This window comes from Sabethes cyaneus, chromosome 2 (genome assembly GCF_943734655.1).
Source record: "Sabethes cyaneus chromosome 2, idSabCyanKW18_F2, whole genome shotgun sequence".
Taxonomy (NCBI): Eukaryota; Metazoa; Arthropoda; class Insecta; order Diptera; family Culicidae; genus Sabethes; species Sabethes cyaneus.
The window spans coordinates 57,165,073-57,192,835 of NC_071354.1; the positions used below are offsets into that span (position 1 = coordinate 57,165,073).

The 27,763-nt window shown below is 38.7% G+C and overlaps 1 protein-coding gene across 1 annotated transcript; it reads left to right on the forward strand.

Moving 5' to 3' along the window:
- Positions 1–11,821: 11,821 nt before the first annotated feature.
- LOC128735455 (uncharacterized) lies at positions 11,822–23,775 on the forward strand. Its single transcript, XM_053829938.1, has 8 exons — positions 11,822–11,921; positions 12,029–12,263; positions 12,396–12,400; positions 20,860–20,998; positions 21,054–21,269; positions 21,412–22,138; positions 22,237–23,472; positions 23,542–23,775. The coding sequence occupies exons 1-8, from the start codon at positions 11,822–11,824 to the stop codon at positions 23,773–23,775; spliced, it is 2,892 nt and encodes a 963-aa protein (XP_053685913.1).
- Positions 23,776–27,763: the final 3,988 nt, after the last annotated feature.

Genomic DNA, 27,763 nt, shown 5'->3' on the forward strand with positions numbered 1-27,763 from the left:
TCGTGCCTGACTTTCAGTCGTCGTCCATTGAAACATTCACCAACTTCAATTGAAGCTTACTTGAAACGTTCTGTTCAACAAATGAAGCAAGTCGCTTCATGATGAAGCGAAGGTAAGAGAAGATCAGCTTCATTTATTTGTTTCGACGATGTCGGGCCCTGGTTATTAGCATTTGTAATCTTTCATTCAAACGTTACACTTCTATTTTCGATTTCACAAAGTGCTACCCAGTCCCAGTGTAGTAAACAAAGACGTAGTCCTACGTCAAAACAGAGGTTCATGTGTAATAGAAGGGATTGCAAAACGATTTCTGAGTCGGAACAAAATCCGGACCAAAAAGACAAAATCGAGAATCCATCAGTTGGAATACTCCGCGCTTTCGTTCGTAGCATTATGATACCACATGCATTTAGTAGGGTTACAGAGTTGTCATCACTTTTTCTCTCGACAATCTGTCCATGAACTAGCGTCAATATCCGCGTTTGTTTTACTTTCATTAAGCTCTTCATATGCCTCTCAATAACCTCGTACTTTATGAGCAGATACATCGAACCGTGTTTTCGAAAGTCCTTATATGTACATCGAAGACTTTCGCATGTACAGTTCTGAGCACTCTTTGTGCCACCAGTCGTCCATCAGGTTATTAATCGAAGAAGATAGATTATTGAGAATTAAAATCTCCCAATATTAGAGAAGGTGCGGGAAGCAAATCTGCAATATCATAAAGTAGCTTCTGCTCAATCCGTGCTGACGGAAGGATATATATTGAAGCGATACAAAGGTCCTCTTCATTTATTCTACTAGCTTGAATGGTGTCGAGGTCTATTCGGAAGAAATAAGTAGTACTCCTTCGTTATGTGATTAAGTTGAAGATCGTTACTTGAATTAAGAAAAATTTTACAAAGCGTGAATGCGTTGCTGTTATAGATATTCAGTAATTGTTTAAAAAACCTACCACTTGCAGGCTTCAGTTCGAAAACAGACACTGAAGAAGCCTGCAAGTCGTAGGCGAAATACATATCTATCGCGAAAAAATATAAATAGTAGAATTTAAATGGAAAAGTTTTCTTTTTTATTTAGTTTCAGGTTTTGGTTTCTAATAGCCAGTCCACAATATCAGAGAATTTCAAAAATCCCTTTCCCGTTTTGATCTCTGTATTTGAATCGGGTGCGCCAGGTATATTGGGTGCCCCTGGAAGTGGTGAGCATTCCTGGTTCAATTTTACATTCTGAACTCTTGGACGGACCTGCTTCGGATTTTCCCAGCTTCTTTTCTTTGATTCTGAAGTATTTTAGATTCCGTTAGGGGATATCTTAAGCCCTTTGTGAGTAAGTCCAGATTTTTTTTATTTTGTTCTTCCTAGAGCTTTCTTGCATGACCGCTGGGAGCGTTCCCTGAAGGAGCGCTTAATTTTATACGCGACTATTTTTTTTATTTCATCATTCACGTAGATAGTAGTCCTTCACCTAAAAAGCCCTTTGAGTTCATTGAAGAACCACCGTATTAATCAGCTTAAAACAATGATTAACATCGATTTCTTATAACATTTTGCCACTAGAATACAATTTTTGAATACTTTAGGATGCTTATTTATAACATTTTTTTTCTTTCAAGTGCACACAAAACTATAGCACCCCGAGATAAATTCTGGCAGTAAATTTTAAATCGCATGGGTAGGAAGCGAATTCGAAAATTCAGCATTCAGCATTCTGTTTTATTTGTATGAGAGTCCATATCCCCCTACCACAGGGGTGAGAGGTCTCTAACTATCATAAAATAAATTCAAGACTCAAAAATCTCCTACATGCTAAATTTGGTTCCATTTGCTTGATTAGTACTCAAATTATAAGGAAATTTGTATTTCATTTGTATGCGAGCCCACCCTCTTAAAAGGGAAAGGGATCGTAATACACCACAGAAAAAAAAATTCTGCCATCTAAAACTCTCACATGCCAAATTTGGTTCCATTTGCTTGATTAGTTCTAAAGTTATGAGCAAATTTGTATTTCGTTTGAATGGGAGCCCCCCCCCCCTCCTAAAAAGGTAAGAAGTCCTAATTCATAATGGGTAAAATGGTTGCCTTCAAAAACACCTACATGCCAAATATGGTTCCATTTGCTTGATTAGTTCTCGAATTATGAGGAAATTTGTATTTCATTTATGTAGAAGCCCCCCCTCTTGAAGTGTGGAAGGATCCTAATTCACCGTAGAAAATATTTTTGCCTCCAAAAACCTCCACATGCCGAATTTGGTTCTATTTGCTTGATTAGTTCTCGAGTTATGGGGAAATTTGTATTTCATTTGTATTGGAGTCCCCCCTCCTAATGTGGGAAGAGGTCCTAATTCATCACAGAAAAAATTCTTGCCTCCAAAAACACCTACACGCCAAATTTGGTTCCATTTGCTGGATTAGTTCTCGAGTTATGAGGAAATTTGTATTTCGTTTGTATAGGACCCCCCCTCCTAAAGTGGGGAGGGGTCCCAATTCATCATTGAAAAAAAAATTGTCTCCAAAAACACACATATGCCAAATTTGGTTCAATTCGCTTGATTAGTTCTCGAGTTATGAGGAAATTTGTATTTCATTTGTACAGGAGCCCCCCCTCTTAGAGTGGGGAGGGGTCCTAATTCACCGTAGAAAATTTTCCTGCCCTCGAAAACCTTCACATGCCAAATTTGGTTCCATTTGCTTGATTAGTTCTCGAGTTATGAGGAAATTTGTATGGAAGCCCCCCCTCTTAAAGGGGAGAGGAGTTACAATTCCCCTTATAAAGAGGGAGGGGTCTCAATTTACCATAGAATAAATTCTTGTCACCGAAAACACCCACATGCCAAATTTGGTTCTATTTGCTTGATTAGTTCTCGAGTTATGAGGAAATTTGTATTTCATTTGTATAGGAGCCCCCCTCCTAAAGTGGGGAGAGGTTCTTATTCATCATAGAAAAAATTCTTGCCTCCAAAAACACCTACATGCCAAATTTGGTTCCATTTGCTGCATTAGCTCTCGAGTTATAAGGAAATTTGTATTTCGTTTGTATAGGAGCACCCCCCCCACTTAAAGTGGGGAGGGGTCCCAATTCATCATAGAAAAAAATTTTGTCTCCAAAAACACACATGCCAAATTTGGTTCCATTTGCTTGATTAGTTCTCGAGTTATGAGGAAATTGGTATTTCATTTGTACAGGAGCCCCCCCCTCTTAAAGTGAGGAGGGGTCCTAATTCAACATAGAAAATTTTCTTGCCCTCGAAAACTTTCACATGCCAAATTTGGTTCCATTTGCTTGATTAGTTCTCGAGTTATGAGGAAATTTGTATGGAAACCCCCCCCTGTTAAAGGGGAGAGGAGTTATAATTCCCCTTATAAAGAGGGGAGGGGTCTCAAATTACCCTAGAATAAATTCTTGTCACCGAAAACACCCACATGCCAAATTTGGTTCTATTTGCTTGATTAGTTCTCGAGTTATGCAGAAATTTGTGTTTCATTTGTATGGGAGCCCCCCCTCTTAGTGGGGGGAGGGGTCTCTAACCATCACTAAAACCTTTCCTGGCCCCAAAAACCTCTACATGCAAATTTTCACGCCGATTGGTTCAGTAGTTTTTGATTCTATAAGGAACACAGGACAGACAGACAGAAATCCTTCTTTATAGGTATAGATTGACCACCTACGACAATCAAATGGAAGTGGCCAATACCATATACGCATAACGCTCTAGCCAAGACACATCTAATAATATTTATATTGCACTAAAGTGTACTTACATTAAGCACCGTTTTGATTCTCAGCGGGATTTCGATTGGTGGTATTGGATTGGTGACATACTCTGCTAAATAGAAGGTAAACGCTGAGGGCGAAAACGTAATGGCATATCGTCGGAAACAGCACCGGCGCCGTGCTCCTGAAAACAACGGCCTTTCATTCTTATCTTGTGTCTAATGTTGTGAGCTACAATAAGCATTCCAAGTTATTTGTCAGATGGCAAATTAAAATTACTTAGAAGATATTCTGCAGTTGTCCGAAATACAGATCAAACCGCATAAGCCGGAAACGATATTTTTTTCTTACTTCACCGGCAATTGTCTATAGATGATCAACCAGCAGTTTTAGAAAATTTTACTGCTAACACCATTCGGTTACTTGCCACTGCCATGAATGCTCATGCCGATTGTGAAGTCAGGTCAAGCTTTTGTTCAGGAAAGTTGTCACATCTAATCATGAAAAAATAGTGAAATAAATAAATAACAATCTCCAGAGGAATAAGTAACAATTTACAACTCACCCTGCCAATTACCTGGATTGCATGCTGCGAATGTGGCATAAGTGAATTACCGATACAAATTTTTGATTTGGACAACAGTTTACCGGTGCATTCTTTTCATCGGCAGCGGCTTTTTACCTTTTGCTTTACAGCAGCTTTTCCTTCCCTTTTCTGTTTCTGCTTTTTATCAGCCGTTTATTTTAACAGGCCGTGAGTTCCGCCTCTCCTGCTATTCGTATTCCTTGATTACCTCCGGATTGCCGGGGTCGGCAATGCTTTGGTAGCATGTCAGATAAATACAAAAAATATCACCACCCGGAATGGAAAGCCGTTGATAGCGACTTTGAGTCAAGGTTGTAGCAATTTTTCCAGTAGCCGGCTGCGAAATCTGTCAAATAAAAACATAAGGCCGGTTTTCGAAAAAACAATGTAATTTTAATTTAAAGCATTCCAGCTTACTTACCTTGCAACTTGAGAAATGATTTTTATGCAGTACTACATCTGCTGCATCTATTTTCACTTCACTGATGGCTTTCTTTGCCTTTTCATTTCATTTATTTTTTTACAACGCGCTTGCACGGTTACTCATAATAGGCCAAGTGAGAAATTAAAGAAACTGAGTAAAATTCTACTCACTTTTGTTATTTTAAGCTACTCATTTTTTGACATTTTGCATGAAAGTACGAAACTGAGTACATTTTACTCTATTTAGAGTTATCCTGAACGAGCGTTACGAAATTTGTTTTGAGTTTACAATATGCAAAGTGTGTTCAGCAGAGGTTGGAAAACTCGCAAAATGAATAGGTACGCCGAGCATCGGCAAACGGTTTTTATCATGATAAAACAGCTACGCGAGTGGTTTAGCATTGGGCGATACTGTATCTGTATCGAAAAAATCGATACTTTTGAGCCGATACATCGATATTTTGGATCGATACTGAGCGTCCCGATACCGGCCAGTATCGATGCTAAAACGACGATATTTGTATCGATACCTTTATAGTAAATGCTAGGGAAACTAAAATACTTTATTTATCCTAATGCGATGTCCATTAGGATTTCACCTGCATAACAATGTTCCGCCAACAAACTCGATCCTTGGCTGTCTTCCTCCAATTTCTCGAATGTCCCACACTTTCCAGGACTTGCTCCATATGGTCTAACCGTCAAGCACGCTGCGTACCTCTGCGCCTGGTACCAACCGAATTCGAGGCAAACATCATTTTTACGGGATTGTTTTCCGGCATTCTCACATGTCCCGGCCATTGTACTCTTCCAGTCTCAGCAACTTTCTGAATACTGGGTTGGCCGAAAAGCTGCTCCAGTTTGTGGTTCATGTTTTTCATCCATAGACCGTACTCACATACACCACCAAAGATAATCCTAAGCACACGACGTCCAAAAGTGACCAGTCTCCGTCGAGCATTGTCCACGTTTTGTGCCCGTAGACTATCGGTCTTATTTGCGCTTTGTACATGGTACATTTGGTACAGGGATGAAGCTTGCCAGATTTTAGGGTCTTGTAGAATCCGTAGTAAGCACGACTTCCGGCAAGAATACCTCTGCGTATTTCTCTGCTGCAGATGTTATCCGACCACCTCGAACTCGTAGAAATTAAAATAAGAGGTGTACCTAATTAATGCGGCAGCTAATTTTTTTTTTCGATAAATAAACTCTGCAAAAATAGATGCATTCCTAGTTCCAGTCTTAAATCAAATTTTAAGTAAAACTTCAATTTCAATTTGACACCTAATTTAAAGTCGGATTTCTTGGGTGATGTAAAAAAATCAAATTCAATTTCAAATCCTATTTCAAGTCCAATTATAAGTCCGATTTAACTCCAATTTCTGGCAAAGTTGTAAGTATAATTTCTAGTCAAATTTTTCATCCAATTCACTATTAGTTACTAGTAAAATTTTAAATTCTTTATTATGTCATATTTCAAGTTCAATTTCATGTCTCATTATAAGTCCTGTTTCATGTGTAATTTGAAGTCCAATTTATATATTCTAGTCTGAATTGGTCCAAACTTGAGTTTAACTTCGCGTCCAATTTTAAGTGTGATTTGAAGTCCAAATTCAAGTTCCACTCCAAGTTTAATTTTAAGTTAAATTTAAAGTCTTACTTCCAGCTCAATTTAAAGTAAAGATTCAAGTTGAAATTGATTCAAACTGAAGTCCAATATCATTTGATCATCAATAACAATTTGAAGTACAATTTTAAGCATAATGCCATGCTCAATTCTAAGTTAAATTTCAGTTTCCATTTCAAGTTCAATATCAAGTTTAATTTCAGGTTCAATTTTAAGTAAAATTTCAAGTGCAATTGGGTATTTTAGCGGTATTTAAATTCTCACATATTATGATAATATATGATGTCACCGTAAAGTCACATGAAGACTTTTTCAAATTTGACGAGTAAAAGTAATAAAAAAAGCATTTTTTCATTTAAAAAATTTTTTTAGGATAAGACGATAGCTTATAAGTAAACTATTTTTCTTCTCAGGTCGCCTTAGACAACACAGTGGATAGATAAACTATGGTCATCAGCCGATACAGGTTTCATATGGGAGCTGTCAAAATGAAAAGCTCTATCAGAAAGATAGAAGAGAGGAAGAGAACTTCTGACATCATTTCAATCAATCGGTTTGGTTGATATCTGTCAAACAGCAAATCATTCTATTTTTGATTTTTATTAATTTTTTCATCAAATATTCACTTAATTGAAATAAAAAAAGAACTGTTAGATTCAGAAAACGACGGGCTATCAAATGAGGCAAAAAAGCAACTTTTTTGGGAAAATTAAAATACCCAATTCCAGCTCCGATTTTAAAATTAATTTCAAATGCGATCAATTAGACAACTCGCAAGTTGCTGAGTGAAGCTCTGCTTTCCTCAATGGAGGTAGCTATCTTGGCACTCGAAGATGGATGTGGTTGGATACGCTAGACCGTCAATGAAGCCGCAACTGCGTTGTTAAGTGAAGAAACCCTGAGTGCATGAAATGACTTTTGACGGAGATGAACTGGAAGGGGTTGATTAATTCATAAATTAGGGATCTCTGTCAACCGCCGTCAATCATACGAGTAAGCAGATTCAACGACGCATTCTAGCTAAGTCAGGTCTACTTTTCCCTTCGTAAATCATTTCGATCAAGGAGCATAAACCGTACGCAAAATATAAAAGCATTTGCTAGCGCTTGGCTGAGTGGTCGATTTCTGGTCGGCCCGGCCGGTTTTTCACTTGCAAAGCCGGTGACCGATCAATCTGGCAAAAAGTCGGTTTACCAACTTAAGAAAACGGATTTGTACTTTTTGTCCGATTTTTAAAATTTATTTTTCATTTCCATCATTCCACTAGATTTTCTAATAAATTTTGTAGCAATCCTGACCAATTCGTTGCAGTTTCCGGTCAAAAGAGTTTAAAACCGCAGGCCTGACCAGTCCGACATCAGCTATTATTTCGTTCCTAACGAGATTTCGTATGAGAACGAAAGAGAATCAACAGTAGTAAAAGCACACGCATACAATTTTCTAAAAAATTATTGTCATTTGCAAGGAAAATTGTACCATCCAAAGTGCGATATCGCTCATAAAAGTGCTATTTTAGCTTAAATCGTTTCGGTATCTTCGGCGCACTTTCTCGTTATCTTCCAAGCAATAAGTGCGCTGAAGAGACCGAAACGATTTAAGCTAAAATAGCACTTTTATGAGCGATATCGCACTTTGGATGGTACAATTTTCTTTGCAATTCACAATAAGCTAAATAATAAACAAAAGTGTGGTTTTCGTTGCACCCTGTCAGTGTATCGACACCGATATCGATACCACTGGTATCGATACTCGCCGCCCGATATTTCAACGGAATCGATACCTTTACAAAAATTGTATCGATATTCGAATATCGATGCTTTTCGCAGTATCGCCCAATGCTAGAGTGGTTCAGTTCACCTATAACAATGAGCATCATACACTCACGCTTCGTAGCATCGCTGAATATACGAATATCGTGAGCAACGCAAAAGTGCCAATTGACGCTTTCTGCTGCTTGTAAAGCCACTAACACTACTTTAAACTATTCCCTTTTCGTGGTAATATTACTTTGAATACTTTCCGACGTCCCCGGGCATTCTATATCCGAAAAATCGAACACACTCAATGTTCAATATTCAATTTTTGAACGAATTCTGATGTTCATATTGAGGTTCTGTTCGTGATAAAATTTAAAGCTGATGCGTGCATTATCGGCGAGGCAGGCGAATAGTGTATGTTCATGAGGGATGTTCATCGATTCAAATGATCACTTTTTCGCGAATTCTCCAACCACTGGTGTTCAGAATAGATTTCTGGACATTTTGATATTAATATCACAACATCCTGACTATGCATTCAAAAGTTATCATCTTTCAAAAACAAAAATTCCGAAAAATTTCTAAAATAATTAATGCGCGAATATTCCCATTTTTATTTTTGGAGAAAAAGGATATCTAGTACAAAATGATTGACCTTAAATTTTTTCTATGAGTAAATTTCATGCTTTATTTCAATTTTGTAATGTATATGAATTGAAAAAATATCTGGGTTAAGCGTTAGACATGAAAAACGAAAAAGACAAATTGGACTTTCTGTAAGCTAGCGCTCCTCCAGATAATTATTATTGTATGAAAATCAGAACTTAAGGTTCTTTTGAGTGTACTTTCATGATAAAATAGTCATTAGCTTGATCGCATCGTTTTTACGATGTTGCCCGTTAGAGGGTTAATAATCGCTTTTCAGTGATTTCAAAGTTCACGGATCGGAAGGTAAGTGTGTTTTAGTCAAATCAGCACAACAACTTTTAGAATTAGAAATAAACCCTAGGTCCTCTCGAGACGGTCGTAGCGCTTGTCCTTAGATTTATCATTTATCGTTACTGTGGCATCCTAGTATTTATTAAGGTGGACCAAATTGATTCCTTCAAAACTGTTTTCGCTCCCGCTACAGAACAAGAGCTGGTGGTGCATATTTTGGATAATGGTGGTTCAATGCTACGGTTTTAATACCCGTGAAATCAGAAGTCTCGTATACCTGGTGGCAGAGAGGAACGGAAAAGCTTATGTCTTCAACACCAAAACACAACTAGCTCAAGCGTCATCCGAAACATTCTTTGTGTGCTCCCGGGGTAATCTCCGCGGCTCAATTGGCTTTAAGCGGCTAGCGGTCAATAGTTTTTTCGACGTTTTGACACGGTTAATGTTTGTGTATGTATGGGTGTGTGGTTGTTGCACTTGGATACACCCTCCAAGCATCTATTTATATAAGAGGCTTATGTCTGTACCGAAAATCAGGTCTCTGACAGGACGTCATAAGACGCGTATCGGTTACTAAAAACAGGTCCCTGACAAGAACGTCATGTTTTCGTAGCAATGGGTTGTATTCTCAGTCCTCACTGATCGATTGCTCAACTGGTTGACTAGACTGCTCGACTCGACTCAAGTGCTCGACTAGACTACTCGATCCAACTGCTCGACTAAAATGATCGACTGGACTGCTCGATTTAATTGCTCGACTTGACTGCTCGACTTGACTGCTAGACTTGACTGCTCGACTCGACTGCTCGACTTGACTGCTCGACTCGACTGCTCTACCAGACTACTTAACTGAACAGTTCGATTCAACTGCTCGACTAGACTGCTCGATTTGACTGCTCGACTCGACTGTTCGACTCGACTGCTCGACTCGACTGCTTGACTCGATTGTTTGATTTGACTGCTCGACTCGCCTGCTCAACTCGATTGCTTAACGCGATATCATATGGTCGGTGTTAAATCAGACCGGACTAAGTCGCAAAATTTAAAAAAATGTGTTAATGATAGCAAACGATCAAGCAACATTTTACTCTAATCCGACTAAAATTGTAAAATTGTAAATTCTGACTGACTCTGACTGTTTAGAGTTAGAAAATGATTTCGAATGCAGCAAACTTTGAATGCGTTTTTCTCGAAGCCAGAATTTTGCCACTCGGTTCTAACTGACTTAACACCGACCATATGAATCGGTTGGCATATAATAGACGGTTCAGAGCCACTTACACTAAAGAACCATATTGCCCGCCTATAGAATCAGCACAGTGGAGATAATGTTTTTATTCAGTTAAATAAAAGCCAATACCACCATAAAAACTATCTGTTTCAGTTTCCGGCTATGACTCTTTTACACTCAAAATAATCCACACGTCCTTTCCACGTGAAAAATCACGTAAGTGTCTCTATAGGCAGTTACGTGATTTTCAGCTGACTGTTATTAGAAAAAATAATAACATCTATCTGATTTTTACGTTAACGCATTAGTATGCGTGCGAAGTATCTGAAAATCACGTAAATAGTACAGGAAAAGCTGGATGGAAAATATTCACATAACTTTTCCTATGATTTCTACGTGAAATTTATTTTGAGTCAACATCTTAGACACCATCTTAGAGCTAAAGCAAAGCAAAGCAAAGCAATTTTCGAAGCATGAATTCAAATTGCAATTTTCATCATCATGTTAATTATTTTTTAGTTTGTTAACAGTATGGCTTTAATTATCGATCGTGAATGTATGTCCTGCAATGACGACACTTTAAAAATTCAGTAATTTTGGATGCTTAAATCAGCCAACAAGTTAGGGTGCTCATTATACCCCTAATACCCCTATATGAAGCTAAATTGCAATTTAGAGCTAAACAAAAGAAATTCGCATATTTTCCAACAAATTGTTGAAGTTCTTTTTGTGCTTGTCTAGTTTTATACTTGTACAAAATTGTGTAAACTAGTATAAATTGTATGTACTAGTGTAAAATTTAAAAAATACAAAATCTTTTTCTGCAGTTAATTCTGAGGAGCAGAGTAGGTATTCATTTATTATTTCAAAAATGTTCTGCAGAACCAGCATGACACTTTTTTCACATCGTAACTGACCGTTTATCTAACATGCGCAGAATGTACAAGCAGCGCGACATCTTTGGTTTGCTAGTGGTAACGCTTCCTAAAAAGCTTCCTTTTCCTCAGCACTTTCGAATGTTAACTTTTCTAATAAAGACCGGGAGGTTTATCGCATTTTAATTTCTTCCGTTGAATTAAGTTCTTGCCCACATTTAACAGTATCAATTAGAAAGTTGATAACAAAAGTTTGTTTATATTATTACCCTAACTATTGTGAACTGTATTTTAGTTACGTCTGTTACGATAATTTCACGACATGCGAAATACCGACAAAATACGTAGTAATAGTAAAGCAATATTTAGCGGTAGCACAGTTTGGAGAGAAAGTGATAAAAAACATCCCCGATTGCTGCGCGTGTAGACGGGTGGTGGCCTTTAGATAAAGTTCGGCACCACCACAGACGGCGGACTGGCTGATAGTAGCTATCAGAAAAGCTCACACTGAGGATGGCCATATCGAAAACCGACGTCGAAATTCGCTCACAGAAACGATGACCGTAGTGCGCAGAAGACGACGCAAGCTCGCGATCCGTGTAGCGTAAGTGCGGTTTTCATTTTTTTTTACAAGGACAACGCTGACCGCTAAGGATAAGTGCAAGCATAATGAGCTCCCGATATCGAAGTTTAACGGAAATGTTACATTCAACATCGAAGGAGAGTGAATCAGAATCTCCTGTCAAAAGTCAGAAAAATTCGAAAAAAGGTCTGTGTGAAGTGTATAAAAGTGTATTTTAAGGCGATGATGCAATTAAAACCAAATTGTTGACCAACTTTGTGATACGCATTTGTTCGTCCGTTTTTAATTTACAGAAAATGATAAAAGGTTCAGTGTGCGGAAATTGGTACACCAATTTGAAGCCAGCGCAAGTGAGCACTTTGAGCGCACTTTCAGCAGTCGATTTTCGTCCAGATGGAGGAAACCAAAAGCATCCAGCGAGGATGCTGAGGCGGCAGCAGCAGTAGAAGAACAAAAGTGTTCATCGGGCACGACGCTTTGGTACCTGGACAGCAGCGATAAGATAACGGAAGATAGCGATGAACTACGGTGAGCGGACTGCTTTAATGCTTGCTTGGTACAAAATCCCCACGATTTTACGTGTTGTTGTTGTTGTCGTCGTCGATTCTTGATAATGACACCGTTGATTTTAGCTCGGAGTTCAATATCAGTGATAACAAGTTCGGGTCGACAGTTCTCGTTGATCGGTTTCCAGTTTACGTTCATTTTTCAAATTGATTACCGTTTCCGCCTTTATAGTTTTTTCTTTTGGAAGAAGTGTAACGTAAAGATACGAATTGAAGTAAGTACAATCGAAGATTCCTGCAAGAACAAAACAAAGGAATGATGAAATGTTTTTTTTTGCGCAAAGTGAATATTAACTGGCTTGCGGCGGTATAACACTGCAGTATCTTGATGAATATGAACAACTGTTAATGACTTGCATTGACGTAATTTAAAATCGCTCATCTTTATCTGCTGTCGAACACTCTACGTTAACTTGTGTTGCCTTCAAATGTTTTACATTGTTTTCTATTAGCAAATAATTAGTTATGGCTTTTAAAGTTTGCTTGACATAAGTGTCCCAGGAATAATTACCATTACTCTCAATCCAAATCAAAACGGTAAAATGTAAGTAAAACTAACTGTTACTGTACAGGACAAATGCAGAGAATGCAGTTTATAGAACAAATCGGTACGACTAAAATATCCTGCCATTTTTCACTTACTTTCATTTAAAGAATTTCTAATTTTCTGTTAGTTACATGTCAAGTCAATTCGATATATTGAAAGTCAGTAGAACGTTGAATAACGGTTTTACGTCAACTGTGACAATTAACTTAATATCACAGAACAGAAGTGGAAGTAGATATCCAAACACGTACATGCTACTTTCTACAGATACTAGCGAACCTGGCGGTAGCGAGTCACTTTTTCCCACGAAAACACACGAACGCATACGAATGCACACGAAAGCATGTGAAATCTGCTATGCGATTGGCAGCGAGCGTTCTGCTTATATTGCTGTTATTCGCTTCTATGCGAAAACCTTCCCAAAGAAAAAGAAAAACAAAAAAGTCTTTGTTACCAGTTTTGATCGCCGAATCGTTCGAACTTCCACTTCTGTTCTGTGTTAATATATTGAAACAATATTGTTTCATTTTCTAAGAGTTATTTCTACATTAGATAATACAGAACAAATTCTTTCGAATATTTCATAACAATTAAAAGCCGCATCCATCAAAATAAATTAAAGTGTGAAAACTATAATTCAAATCTCAACTGGGAGTGACTGTTAAAGTCAATAAGATTACAGCACTTCCACCACAATTGTCCTGCGCTCTACTGCAAGGTTATTATCAAGTCTACATTGACAAGCGAGTGAGGTTGGTTTTGAATCTTAGTGGAATTAGGTCATTCGAAGTCAAGTGACTTTGGTATGGGTACACTCTTTGCTTTCTTTCTTCCTTTCTTTCTACTGCATTTTTCATTACCAACAATAAAACCTCTTGCCAGGGAAAATTATAAAAGTAGTGGTGATAGCAGGATCAGGCCTCTAGACCATAGGCAAATTATAACATGTTCCACTTGCTGCTTTTAGAAACGAGATTGGTAATGTAAAGTAGTAAGTTTCAAGGAAAACAGAAAAAGCCATATACATCTGTGCTGAATTCTGCTTTACTGACGATGAAGCATTTGGTCGGGAACCGTTGTAGGAACTGTGGTACTGGCTCGAGGAGCAAAATGAAGCCGCTTTTCTAAGAATAAATTATACCTAGCTTTCGTACCATCTGGCTCTAGAAGCAAGATTGGTATTGAAAGTAAAAAGGGTAACAATTCGAACTCTCGCGAACCATATTCTGCGCAGTTAAGACATTTTTATGATTCTTCCGCTATTTTTACTATTCTAGATTTAAATTAACAACGTGGATAGCCTCAACGTGTAGTACTACGGTCTATAATATCTGGTAAAAAATATGGGAATTCTAAGTCGACCAACAATTGAGCATATTTTTCGTTTTGTAAACTTATCCACGGTGCCTGATTCTGCGCACTTTCTTGATTCTGCGCATGTTTGCTCCTAATTCTGCGCACCCAAAAAGTGAAAATAAATACTCCTGCCATGCTGTTTATGTCTACGCTGAAAGCACACCAAAACAATCCGGCATTAGCCATTACCATAATTAAATCCATGTTCCGGCCTTCTTGTGCTGTCCGGGTGGCAAAGGAATATTCTTATCATTTTGATTGCCTCATTTTAAATATTTTATTCTCGATAACGTGAAGGGCGAATTGATTCGGGTTTTCTGCATACTGAACATTGCACTGTAAACTAATACTAAAAATTATATTTTCATGTAGAAACCACTTCCCCACTCCCTGACAGCCCCATGAGGTTGGACATTAAAAAAATAGAAGACGTGGTTTCATGAATTGGCGCTCGTAGGTTCAGACCCCGAGACACCGCACAGGATGCCAATCAATGCAAGTTAAAGATTCTACTTGAATTTTCATGCCTCTATACCTCAGCCATTTGGGTGAGGTTGCGTATTCTTTCGCGATTTCTTCGTAGGATACTTTACTGCGCAGAATTTGGAACATGAATAAAAAATCTGTGCCTAAATCTGCGCATTTTTGCATCGCATTTTTCTTAGGAAAGCAATGCATGCAATCACTCTTTTTGTCTAAAACATGACTAAAACTAATTATTCTTTCTAATTATGCTGGGTAATTTGGTCATTGCAATGAATTTAGATCATAAATTTGTTAGTTTTGTAGAAGGACAATCTTAACGTTGGTGCTAACGACGATGTTTTCTGTCATATAAAATACATTCAGTTTCACGTTAAATTATTTCGCTCTCAAATATTATGGCCCGTTTGTGAATAATGGCGTAATATTCAACAGACATTTATAAAAAAAATAACGCAATGATCATAGTTTTACACAATGTTAAAAAATACTTATATAAAGGAAAATGCGCAGAATTAGGAGCGGTCACGGTACTATGATTTATTTCCCCTCAGAAGCTTTATTTAGCAGGCATCATGCTACAGCATACCTATTTTATTTAATAATAAAACGACCATGAGGGGCTATTTCTTTTATTCTGATTTACTGTTTTTATTGGATAATATATTTTAAATATTGTGGTTTTATCTACGTTTTATCGAAAGGTCCGAAGCTAGATAAATAAAGCGGAAGCTACACGGAGCGAGAGTGATAGTGATAGAGATAGTGATAGTGATAGTGATAGTGATAGCGATAGCGAGTAATAGCATAATTCGTTGTACTGTCGTCCGGCATTCTTACGACGTGTCCGAACCACCGTTTGGTCCGTCATTTGGTCTTCGACGCTTTTTGATGCATTCTAGACTCCGCTTTCAATCTGGCGTAAATTGCTTCCCCAATCGCAAAGTTCCTAGTTAAAGTGGATAAAATTGCTACACACAAAGTTAATTCGCTAAATTCGAGTTTTTATCCGATGGACATTAAATTTTCAGGGTAATAATTACGATAAATTACACTTTTGTTAGTTTTAACATCTTTATTTTGCTCAATTTCGCCGTCGTATTCGGATATCCGTACTTTGGCCTTAATCGCATCCACGAAGATTAGCACAACCTCAAAGTTGACATGTTTTTTGCATATTTACCCATGCTTTCTTCATTTCTTCATTTGTTTTGACTACTTTAGGATGTTTCAGAAGATTTTTCGTCATAATAGCCTGGTTCTTCTCGATTGGTCGCAGCTCTGGTGTATATGGGGCATTAATATCTTTTGGCACGCTGCATGAAATCGACATTATTTGCCTTATACCACTCCAGCACGTCCTTTGCGTAATGGCATTAAGCCAAATTCGGCCTGATAATCGTAGGACAGTTATGAGACTTCAGGAGTCGTTTTTGGAGACACTCTTACATGGTTCATTCATGGTATGTGTGGTCACGAAAGCTGCCCGTCGAAGGACCCAACTATACGGGTATGATCCTTATTAGTATGCTGACGACTTTTTTCTCCACATCTTGACTCACAAAATCGACAGTCAGATGTTCTTCGAACCGTTTTATGACACGAGAAACCGTAGAACTCGAAATTCTCAACTTATTACCGATGACACGATGTGATAGATTCTCGCTATCGATGTACTTGTACAGAATTTTTTCGCAAATGAGCTGATCTTTCGACACCTGATGGAAAGACTCACACAGTATAAACAATACGCTTTTGACTTTCTCCATACAAAATTTCACTAAATTTTACCCAATGGTTCAAAATTTAGAGCAATTTGAATGTGTTGCAATCTTATCGTGGATACCCTTTATGATATCAAAGTCATCTGCAAAGCCTAGGAGTTTTCTACCCTTGGTGAAAGTCATGCCTCTCGCTCATAGGATCACACCCACAAGAGTGATGTTGAACAGCATGCAGAACAAGCCGTCACCTTATCTCAACTCTCGCCGCGTATCGAAGGGATTCACGAATGTCATCAAGATGTAGACGGAACACATCACTCGATCCAATGAAAATATGATCCGTTGAGTTAGTTTATCCGGAAAACCGTGCTTGTGCATTATCTGCCATAACTGGTGTCGATCGGTTGTATCGTATGCTTCTTTGAAATCAATAAAGATTCGATGCGTGGCCACGTTGCACAGTTGTCCAATAGGACGAAAAGTGGAACTTTTTTCCTAGTGTCTTCTGCTTTCGTTTTAGCATTTCGGGTGTTCAGCACTTTTGTTCATATAAATACCCTTCATAATCTGGGAATGTCAAAAGTTAGTCATGGCTTGCTATATTAAAAATAAAAAATATCTTATATGTGTTTGTAGTTAGAGACATGGTTTCTTCAGCAAAGTTGTAGAAAATGTAAAAACTAGCAAATTTGCTGCCGAAATAACATTTCTATCTCTATCCGATGCAGAACTACTGAGCATTTTCTTAGAAAGTTATTTAAAAATTTGTTTTTCATTCTTAACTTTTGTTGGTTGCATTTTACAAGAACACATTTTTCTGGGTAATTATCAAAGTACTCAAAACACTCGTTTTTGCAGAAGACCACATATCTCTAGGACATTTACTTAATAAGTTATCGCATATTCAAGCTTAATTTAATGGGTGGCAACTAAAATTTTGGAATTTTTTCGCGGCCCTTATGCTCAACAACAAACGAGCTCAGGGAGAAATGAGAGTATGTATCTGTTAGCTCTCTCTCTCTCTCTGTCTCTCCTTTTTTTGATTTGTTTATGCTTGCCCAGTTTTGCTAAAAATGCCGTCGAAACAAGAAGCATTTCGGGAACGCGTTGTACACTTCTACGAACTGCAACAGAAATCTCGGCAAAAAGTATACGGTACAACATTTATAAAGCGAATATGTTGCGCCTTCGACTGCTTACCATATCCTAAGATGCCCAACAACTATTCGCAAGCAAGGTAGTGGAAAACCAAAAAAAATTATGGACGCAGAAGGACATCGTTTTCTTTCTCGTTTCTTCAACAACAAGCCCTCTGGTTTGGCTATCAATTAAGGTGTGTACCAAACGAATGCTTGAAAAAAATTTTGATCCCGTTTCTACAAAAACATCATGCAGATGGACAATACATGTTTTGGCCGGATAGAGAATCATCGCATTACGTCAAAAAAACACAATCGTTCCTGAATACCCATATGAGCCCATGTTTACCAAAACGCTACGACCCGAACAAATCTGTCCCAGTGCGCCCAATCGAAGATTTCTAAGGGACTTTGAGTTCATTGGTGTACAAAAATAACTGGAGAGCCACGAATTGCAAACAGTTGATTGGTAGAATCAAGAGATGCATTTGCAAAGTTGACGTGACGGCCGTACAACGCTCTTGTTTCGACGTCAAACGAAAGCTTCGCCGAACAGCCGATTACGGACCGTTTTCAAATGTACACTCATTTTTTTCAATAATGGATAATGTATCTTTAATTTCGGTAGATCAGATCTTGTTCATGTATATTTGTCTTTTTTTGAGAAAAAAATTCCAAAATTTCAGTCGCCACCCGTTACGTAAAATACATACCTATCTCATATGGATGAGTGGGGACAAACGGAACCTAGGCAAGTCTTTAGCACCTGACCTAAGCTTCAAAGTGAAGCACTGATTTGATATATACCGTGGACCCCCGTTTGTTTGACCGTTTTTAATCTGAACACTTTTTAATTTGAACCCCGCTGGTTTGCACGACGTGCAAATTAAACATGGTTCAAATGTCATTCACAACATGACATCATTTACTTATGCAGGCAATGCACATAAACACGATTTGTTTGTACTTACCTTGCGTGTGTAATTTGTTTCACATTCCGTTTTACCAACGATTATGATAGAAATCCGATCGCAGAATGAAAATTCGCTGCTAGCAACTGCAAACAAATCAAACCACCAAAACAATAACAAAGAGCAGGGCGACTAGTTCACACAAGTTTCTGCATATTTAGGGTTACCAGTTGTTCAAATTAAAAATTAACCCCGCCAGTTTGCATGAGTAATCGTTCAAACGAACGGGGGTCCACGGTATGCTTGCCCCATTTTATCCAATAAGTTCATGAAGTTAAGGAAAAATAAACCTTAAATAAGCGATAATTTTGTAAAGAAAGATCCTAAAGATTTGCGGCCTTCTGCAGAAACGTATGTATTGAGTGCTTCGATAATTGCCTAGAACAATATGTTTTTGTGCAACTAACAAAAGCTATACATCAAAAAATAATTTATAAAGAATTTTCTATACCCGAAAGTGATAGAAATATCATTTCTTCAGCAAATTTATTTGCCTTTATATTTTTTACAACTTTGTCAAAGAAACCATGTCTGTGTTTCCTAAAATAAAAAAGTTATTTTATTATTTTTATGATAGTAAGTCATGAGTAACACATGATAGTTTCACATTATAGGTGGTACTCATCTAACAAAAAAATTCGAATTCATTATATTGCTAAAATGAAAACAATAGACTCTTGTACAATTGACAGTTGTAATCTCGACGTTTCTAATAAAAAAAAACTTTCTATACATGATCAGTCAGATGCTGGTTAAAATTAGGTCCGTAGTTGGGCTCGCGCATGAAGTCTGATAATTCTTTGCGAAAACCTGTGCTATCTGTGACCGTAGGCTGGGAGAGTACCTCAGCTTGTAGGCGGCCTTTACGAGCGTTATGCTGTGACAGTTACAAAAGTCTTCATAGATGGGACAAATCACTACTTCCATGCATTCCTCAGGTAGCTTATCGCCCTCCGAAATCTTTGAAATTACCCTGTGTAGAGTCGTTGCCAGCGTTTCTCGGTCACGTTTATAAAGCACGTCCACCAGGCAGTCCTTACCAGCGGCTTTGTTGGGCTTCAGCAACACGATTGCTAGTTTGATCAAATGTCTACATTCTGCTCAATGTTTTCTCTTCACAAAAAGTTCCAGAACAAATCAGCGCGAGCTTGAAACCGTGGCTGAGCAGCCACGAGCCAAGTTTTCGAAGCAAAAATCAAAAAATTTGCGTAAATGAAACAGTACAACACGGCTATTTGTTTCGTACGTTTCACCCTGCCGGGCGGCCATACAACTGTTGGCTGGAATCGTAGCGATCGCCTATGTCAATATGTTTTTCAACTTTTTGGTGGCTTTGGCGATCAGCTACATTGCTGTTTTGACTTCGAAATTATTGGGGTAGATCCTTCGCTTGAGGTTCGCCCGAAATTTTTATAGGTTGCAGCTGAGGAACGTTGGGAGGGTTGGTGGTCTTCAGTACAACTTTTATCTTCAATTGGTCCATTAATCTCCAGTAATCTCTTGGTATAATGGGCCAAGGTCACATCCGGCCAAAAGATACTTCTTGATGAGGATAGTAACTTCCGAACGGTACTTCGTCAACGCTTACCTCCTAGGTTCCCTCCTACCAGTCATCACCTTCAGCAGCTCCTTCTGGGTAATTGCCTGCTGCTCAAACTCGATCGCCCTCGAGTCACGTTTCCGCATAAAAATGCCTATTTTGACCAAGTACTTCTTCATCATGTGGTCGGTTGCTCTTCAGTTTCTACTGCTCTTTTCGGTCGATCAGCATCGTCGGGAGACCAGAACCACGCTTCTGTTCGATGCTCTCGCCTGTGTTTAGAAGAAAGAGGATATTGCAAATCGTGATGAGTACATAGATCGGCTGTATCCGACGGACATAAAATGCTTCACGATTTCTAATTTCTCTGCTCAGGATTAGAGCTGGTAGTACGAACAAAGCACCGAGCGTAGTTGCTTGAGTGTTTTCGCCATGGCTGCTGCAAATCAATTGATAACACTGTCAATTTTTTTTCTATACATAGCATAGTTACTACAATTGGCGATTCATTAGTGGATTCTCCAACAGGCGGCAGGGTAATCGTATGAAAAATGATTAAAATCAGCAAATCATCTATTGGAAAGACTACCGTTGTTAAAAATTTATTACAAATTAAGGCAAACGACGAGTTAGATATTTCTTGAAAGTTGTAAAACTATAAATCCGTAATAAAATTAAAGAACCATACTCGCCAAACGGTGGTGAGTCTAATCCTATAGCAATAATGTTTTGTCAGTATTATTAAAGCTATCTGCCGTTTTATTTTCAGATTACACGAGACTCCTCCGGAGGATCCAGCGAGTATGGGCGCAGGTTTGGACGATTTATTTGATCGGATATCTTTTCCCGATCCTGATGACATCTGCGACAGCTACAATGAGTTCATTTACTTGCGACTTTCGGCGGAAAAAGCGGAATATTTAAATTCGTATGATTCGTAAGTTGATTTAGTTTGTGTGTAGTAATGTAGTAACAATACAAGATATTTGCAGAGATTTCGAAATAGATGAGAACGAAAGTATAACCGAAGCTAGCAATACGGTCATTGCGTTGAAGTTTCCGGGAGATTATGTACACTATTTAATTTATGGATATTATCAGTCAAAAAGCATTTCCTACGGGGATGTTACGGTTCAATATGAAGAAGACGACGGATTTAGTGAGTCCGAAGCATCTGTTTTTTCAGATAGCGATAATACCTCAACTAGGTCCTGCAGAGAACACAATTACTGTTACGGTGAGGAACACAGCGGTAAAGGATCGAAAACTGACGTGTCAATTAAATCTATTAAGTAAGTTTTAAAAATTGTAAACACATTACGTTTCAAGTTATGGTGTAATTATTTTTAGCAAAACTATTTACCTTATCGAAGAATTACTCGACACAGAGCGTAACTACATTAACACTCTGGAGAAGGGTATATCGACGTACATCAATAACTTATTTAACAAAGTGCCCGTTCCTAAGGAGCTAGTCAACATGAAATACCATCTCTTTGGTAACATTGAGTACATTCACCAATTTCACAAATCCATTCTCCTGCCAAAATTGTGCGCATGTGGAGACGATTCCGGGAAGATAGGAGATGTGTTTAGTAAATACCTGGAAAATGACTCATTTTATGGCTATGTACTCTACTCTTTATACCACCCAAAATCGCAGCGATTGTGTGAGCAATTTGCAAGATTTTTTGAAAACCACCAGAACAGCAGCGGTGATAGACTGGGAGTGAAAAGTTTCATCCTTCAACCGATTCAGCGACTGCCTCGCTATAAGCTACTGCTAGCTAACCTCGCCAAGGCGCTTCAAGCAAACGAATCTTCGTTTGACGAGAAGGTTGCTACTCAGCACCAACTGGTATGCAAGGCGGAACGCCTTTTGGAGCATTTCATCAACACGATGAATGAGTCAATGCAGGTGAACGATATCGTGGAATGTGAGCAAACGGATGACGACGAAATCGAGATGGGTTTTGGAGTACCCAAACCGGTCACGGTACTGAGAGAGCAAAATAGCGAAAACCAAATTCTTTTCTTGTACCCAAAGGATCACGACCGTCCAGAGCGGAATAAACCGGTAAGTTTGCGATTTGACCTGGCTGGACGGTTTAGAAGCTTGTTTTAATAATTTTTCAGTGCAAAACTCGTTTACTCAATATATTCCAAAAATTTCAGATCAACATACTTCACCAAGGAAAGTTCAAAAAAGTTTTCCCAGTGTTCCTACACGATCTCCGCCTGATGCGGCAATATCCGGGGAAACTCTTTCTCTTTGAACGGTGCGTTATTTACACGGAACAAACAAAGCAGAAAACACTATCCTATCGAGGACACTTCGATCAGAAGGAGGTTTCGTTCGATTTCAGTAACCATCAAATACTGAAAATCGCTTCGGAGAAGGACAATCTACATTTGATTGATGTTAAAGTTGATATTAAAAATCCCGAAGCTACTGATCTTTCTGTGATCGTAGATTTACTGCGTGCTATTATCGAGAAGCGCCGGAAAAAAGAAGGGTTCATCATCGAAAGCACTGAACTAGCGATCGTGAGGAATGCCATTATGAACCGAGACAGCGGCAGCCGAAGCAGTTTCTCGAGCATTACCAGCAATTTTAGTTACTACAATACCTGTGGTCCGGACTCCGTTGCGGACGAATCTAGCTTGGATTATTATCCGACAATACAGTTTGCCAGTAATGGTCCATCCATGAACCATATTTTAAGCTTTCATCAGTATTACGAAAAGGCTCTCAAAGATAGCATCGATTTTTATATTCATCCACTACCGAATGACGTTCGGCAACAGCTGGTCGATTTGAACGAAATCCTTCTAGGCATGCTAAAATTTCAAAGGAATCTAAACTATCGCCTCTTCGAAGAGGAAAGATTCGAGGTCTCCGAAACCGAAATGAGCATTTTCTGTGATATTTTTCATGACAACCTTAAGCAGTCAGAGTTTGAGATTTTTCTACGCTATGTTGAAAAATCCAAATGCGCTGAGGCAATTTTAATGAGCTTCGAACAGTATTTTTCCGGTCGTCCCTGGGAGGAGAACACAATCTGTTTGTCGATCGATGCGTTTCTTTTTCTACCGGTGGAGTATATAAATCGGTGCTGTGATTTCTTCGACGTCGTTTGGCGAGATGTCCACGGAAGCAGCGAGCAGGTGATCCTCAGAAATACGGTTCTCGACTACAAAATCAACTACGTGCGGAGCCAGTTGTCCCAACTGCGACAGCGTGTCAATGAGAATTATTACATTCGGCAGTTGATTATGGATACCGATTTTTTGAATGAAATCCAATTAGCACAATACTCGGAATTAGTTAAATTGGAGGGTTCTTATGCCAGCTATCGCTTGTTCCTCACCAAGACGGGACTACTTTGTCTCAAAATCAAAACTGATAAGGTTAGTAACTTCCTATGTATCAAAAGTATTTAGTGTCACCATTTATTTTTAATCCCTTAGACAGAAAAGCCGGAAAACTACAGTAGCGTCACGTTTTACTGCCCGTACACAAAATCGTCGGCAAGAAATAGTCATCGAAGCCACACGCGATGGTTCGTCTATCTGGACGGGCGAAAAACGACGTTGATTTTCGATAGTAAAACTAGCCGGCACGTACTCAACGAACGGTACACCGTATTGGCGGAACAAATGCGGGCAAAGATGCGTGTAAAAAAACGATCCTTCTTCAAAGGTTCCGAGTGAAATAAATTATTGTTGGGTGCTCATCTACTAAGTCTTCACATCGATAATCCGAACCATTTTTTATCTACTTTAAATAACAGGTAAACACCAAGATGATTGTACAACCGTGAATGACGAAACATTCCCATTTAATTGATGCAGGACTACGCCTTTTGTTTGCTATACTGTTTTTTTATTCCCAGTTGGCTCCGAGGTATAACGCTGGTCTAATGAGCCAGTCGTCGAATGTTCGAACCCCGACTGGGAGAGGCTGTTAGAGTCAATAGGATCGTAGCAACTGGCCCTGCAATTGTCCTGCACTCTAACAGCTGGTTGCGAAGTCTGTCGATAAAAAACAGAAGGTCAAGTTTCGATAGCGAAATATAGCACCTAGGCTTTGCTTTGATTTTACTGTTTTTTTTTTGTATGCCAGAAGGGCATTGAGTTATACCCTAGACAGACATACAAGTGTACTAGCGTTGTACGTGTATAAATTTATACCTGTATAACGGTACCCAAGTAACATTTTGGGTTTTATTGCACTCTTATGATGGCATTCAAAATTAGTCTTGAAGACCGCTATAAGAGTACAATAAAACTCACATTGTTGCTTGGGAAGGGTGACAGACATATTGTTGTACGTTGACTCATAACTGATATTCTCTAATTACCTGATCTAAGCGTTGGTTTTTGTTCCTATTCGCGAAATGTAAACACAAATTTCAAGATGGCGAGCGTTTAGCGTTAAATCTTTGCCAGAATCTTACAAAATAATAATTAATTAAAAATTCTGCTTAGTTTTTGTTATCACAACTACCAGTCCTTGGCGCTGCGCGCAATAAAAATCGAGTAGTTGTAGCACAGAGAACAGACATTCATCTTAATCCCGCGAGCTGTGTAAACCTCCAACCCGCCATATTGAATGTATGTGGTAATGCTCCCGCTACGTGACGCTCGCATCGCTGACGAACCGGTTTTTGCTTTGATTGTTCTCCAAAACATTATAACTAACTGCGTTGCTACAGTAACTACAGTCTAAATTTGACAAAATAAACAATCACTATCATCATTCTTTGAAACTGTATATTTGGTAATATAAAAAATGGTTCTTATTGTGCAAATTATGCTTCAATGCTACCGCTACCTTCAGTTATCTTCGATTAAGATCACTTCCGTCTATGCTCGTACTGCTCGTCGATATAGGGTACGGGAGGGTATTTTCAGCCTATTAAGTGGTAGCCTAAACAATATTCAAGAGTTACGTTGAAACTATATTCATTCCAGACAAGATGTTTATACCAGTTGATAGAATGTTATTTACGGAATATCAGCGTTTATTTTGTTCTTAATGAAATGGTGTCTGTGTTTTTTAAATCCGACTCCCGAAATAGCCTGCACAGGGATTAGATGCTTTTCAAAAACAGATCAAAAGAGAGACCGATGGATAACGTGTCGGTATTGCCTAGATACCGGCTCTTTAAAGATAACTAGTTTGCAGTGACAATAGCTTGCTGCGGGCGCTAGTGTATCATTGAATCGTACATATACATTATCACCAGAAGCAAGTGGTTGTCACTCAAATTCTAGCTATGTCAACACGATAGAAGAGTTTCAGGGGCAACTGCATCAAATCTTGGTAGTTGTTTAAATAAAGCACCATATGCTGAAATTCAAAGCAAAATGCTGCAGATTGTTAGTGAATGAAAATTGATTTATATTTTCATATCAGAGGGGAATTTGTGTGTTCTTCCGTGATGAAAAGAAGTGGAATTGTTCTGTGATACCTGTAGTAGATAAGACATGAATTGGTATAAAGTCGATATAATTAAGTTGCAATATGAATAACCACAAATTAGAGTGTAGAATTAAACTGCTCGAAAAGTGTGCTGACAGCACGGTTCGAGTGTTCGCGCAATATCAGTGCGCTAAGTTCTGAGTCAGACTGAGATAGCGCGACATCGGAAAATGATCCCATAGTTCGTCGAGTAAGCGAACTATCCATCATTTTCCGATGTCGCGCTATCTCAGTCGTCAAACTCATCGACAGGCGCTTCTAACTTCACCATTTCATCATTAGATATGGCAGCATTGAAGCAGCGCAAGTGGTGCACCCTGAGATAGATGTCGCGAGTGTTTTATTCAAAATTTTACACACCATTTGAATGAAATTTTATATGAACAGTAGCTGACCCGACAAACTTCGTATTGCCACAAATTAAGCTGTTTTGTACAGTCACAGTTATAAATTGTAACAATATACCTTGTTACATGTGTTTATGTACGTTGAAATTTAGGTGCAAGTTCGAGTTAGCAAATGATAAGTTAGAAAATTTTCGAATGAAACGTTGTGTGGGCACGACTTGCATCGTTGCATATAAGATAAAGCGACACCTAGCGAGGAATAGTAAAACGTTAGATAAGACAGAATACACAGTGTTACTGGATGGTATAAATTGAGGGGGATTTCTGCCACGTTGTACCGACGTTATGACATCATTCGGGAAACTTCCAGAAATTTCCTATATAACTGATTGAGTAGTAGGTAGCGGGAGCAAGTAAATAGAAAACGACCAATCAGAGCACAGCACGCTAACACCTTTCGATCGCTTGTGAGGTGGAAAGCGTGATCGACTCGTTCACTTTGGTGGAGACCGTACTCGAGTTAAGTTAAACTTTATCGAGCAGTGTGAATCATTTAATTTGAATAAGTTAATTTGATATTTAAGTTGATACGCGAGTGAATATTTAATTCGAAATTGTATTGTGAGTGTTTGAAACATTTAGGACCAAGATGTGTTTTAACTAGTTTTTTAACTTTGCAGTACGCGTTCGGAAAAACTATATAGTTAAAGTTTTAGAAAATTATTTTGAAATTTGTGCTGATTCAGGTAAGGATAAAAGTTGTCGAAGTAAGTGAAAACCAACTAATGTGAACACGTTGAATAGGTTCACCCACTAATTCAACGTGGGTGCTAGTCTAGGCTGAAACTCGAGGGTGGATTGTGGTCGTGCTGTCTGGCAAGCCGCTGGTTCTCCACCGACAGTGTTCCGGGGACGCATTTACCCCGACGAATTCTTGGCCGTCGTCAACATCGGCCGCGGTGCCGCCACCCAGCGCATACGACCTGCCACTGATACTGCTGCTCGCCTAGAAACCACGTGGGATGATCTCGACCACCGTTGGACACTTGTTAATCCGTCCACGAAAGCAAGTAAGCACGCATGTTTGAGCTCAGAAGAACGAAAAAAAGTGAAAGTTGGTTAGAAGCAAATAAAAGTAAGCTAGTGGCGCCAAAAGAAAAGCTAGGAAGAATCTGCACAAATTATTTTGAGTCGGGTCGAGTTAGATGTGAATAAAACACTTGAAGTCGGGAAACTAAAAAAAGGCATTTTGGTTAGTGCGATTAGTAAAAGTTGACCCTGTTCGATTAACGTAACGATTGTGCGCCTCCATTAGAGTGTTAAAGGTAAACGTGGTGCTGATTTGGTCTCGCGCTCCCTAAACGATTTTCGCAGTATTTTGGTTAGACTTTGTGGTTTGGATTTCGTTACACCCGCCCGGTGGTAAGAGTCTTTGGCCGGACATCGACGTGCTCTAGTGGCCTTCTCTGGCTTAGGGAAGTGGCGCTTAAGTCACTAGAGTGTAGTAAACTGCCACAGAGTTCCGAATACGAACGATTGAGTCGGAAGGAACAAAAGGCGAAGTTACATTTTGGCGCCCAACGTGGGGCCACGTTCTTTAGTCGAAAATCTGCAAAGTGGGAAATTTTTTTTTAGTAAATTTGAATTTTACATTTGGGATAAATTTAAGTGGGTTTCGGATTTGTATATATATAGGTAACGTTTAGTATAGGCATTCGTAGGTGTAGGATTAGGTTTAAATTGTATTATCTTTTCATTTTTCTATATTTCTTTTTACTCTACAAATTAATATTTTTACAATTGTTTTCTTTACCTGAACTAAATATTAAATTTGCTTTTTTCGAGTCTAATAATGGCTGAGGCTCAA

Bases quoted from the DNA above. Each gene is read 5' to 3' on its own strand.
- LOC128735455 (XM_053829938.1), top strand. From the start codon at position 11,822: ATGAGCTCCCGATATCGAAGTTTAACGGAAATGTTACATTCAACATCG. The intron at 21,270-21,411 runs GTCCTGCAGAGA...AATTATTTTTAG, and splicing joins AGCGATAATACCTCAACTAG to CAAAACTATTTACCTTATCG. The intron at 23,473-23,541 runs GTTAGTAACTTC...TAGACAGAAAAG, and splicing joins TCAAAATCAAAACTGATAAG to CCGGAAAACTACAGTAGCGT.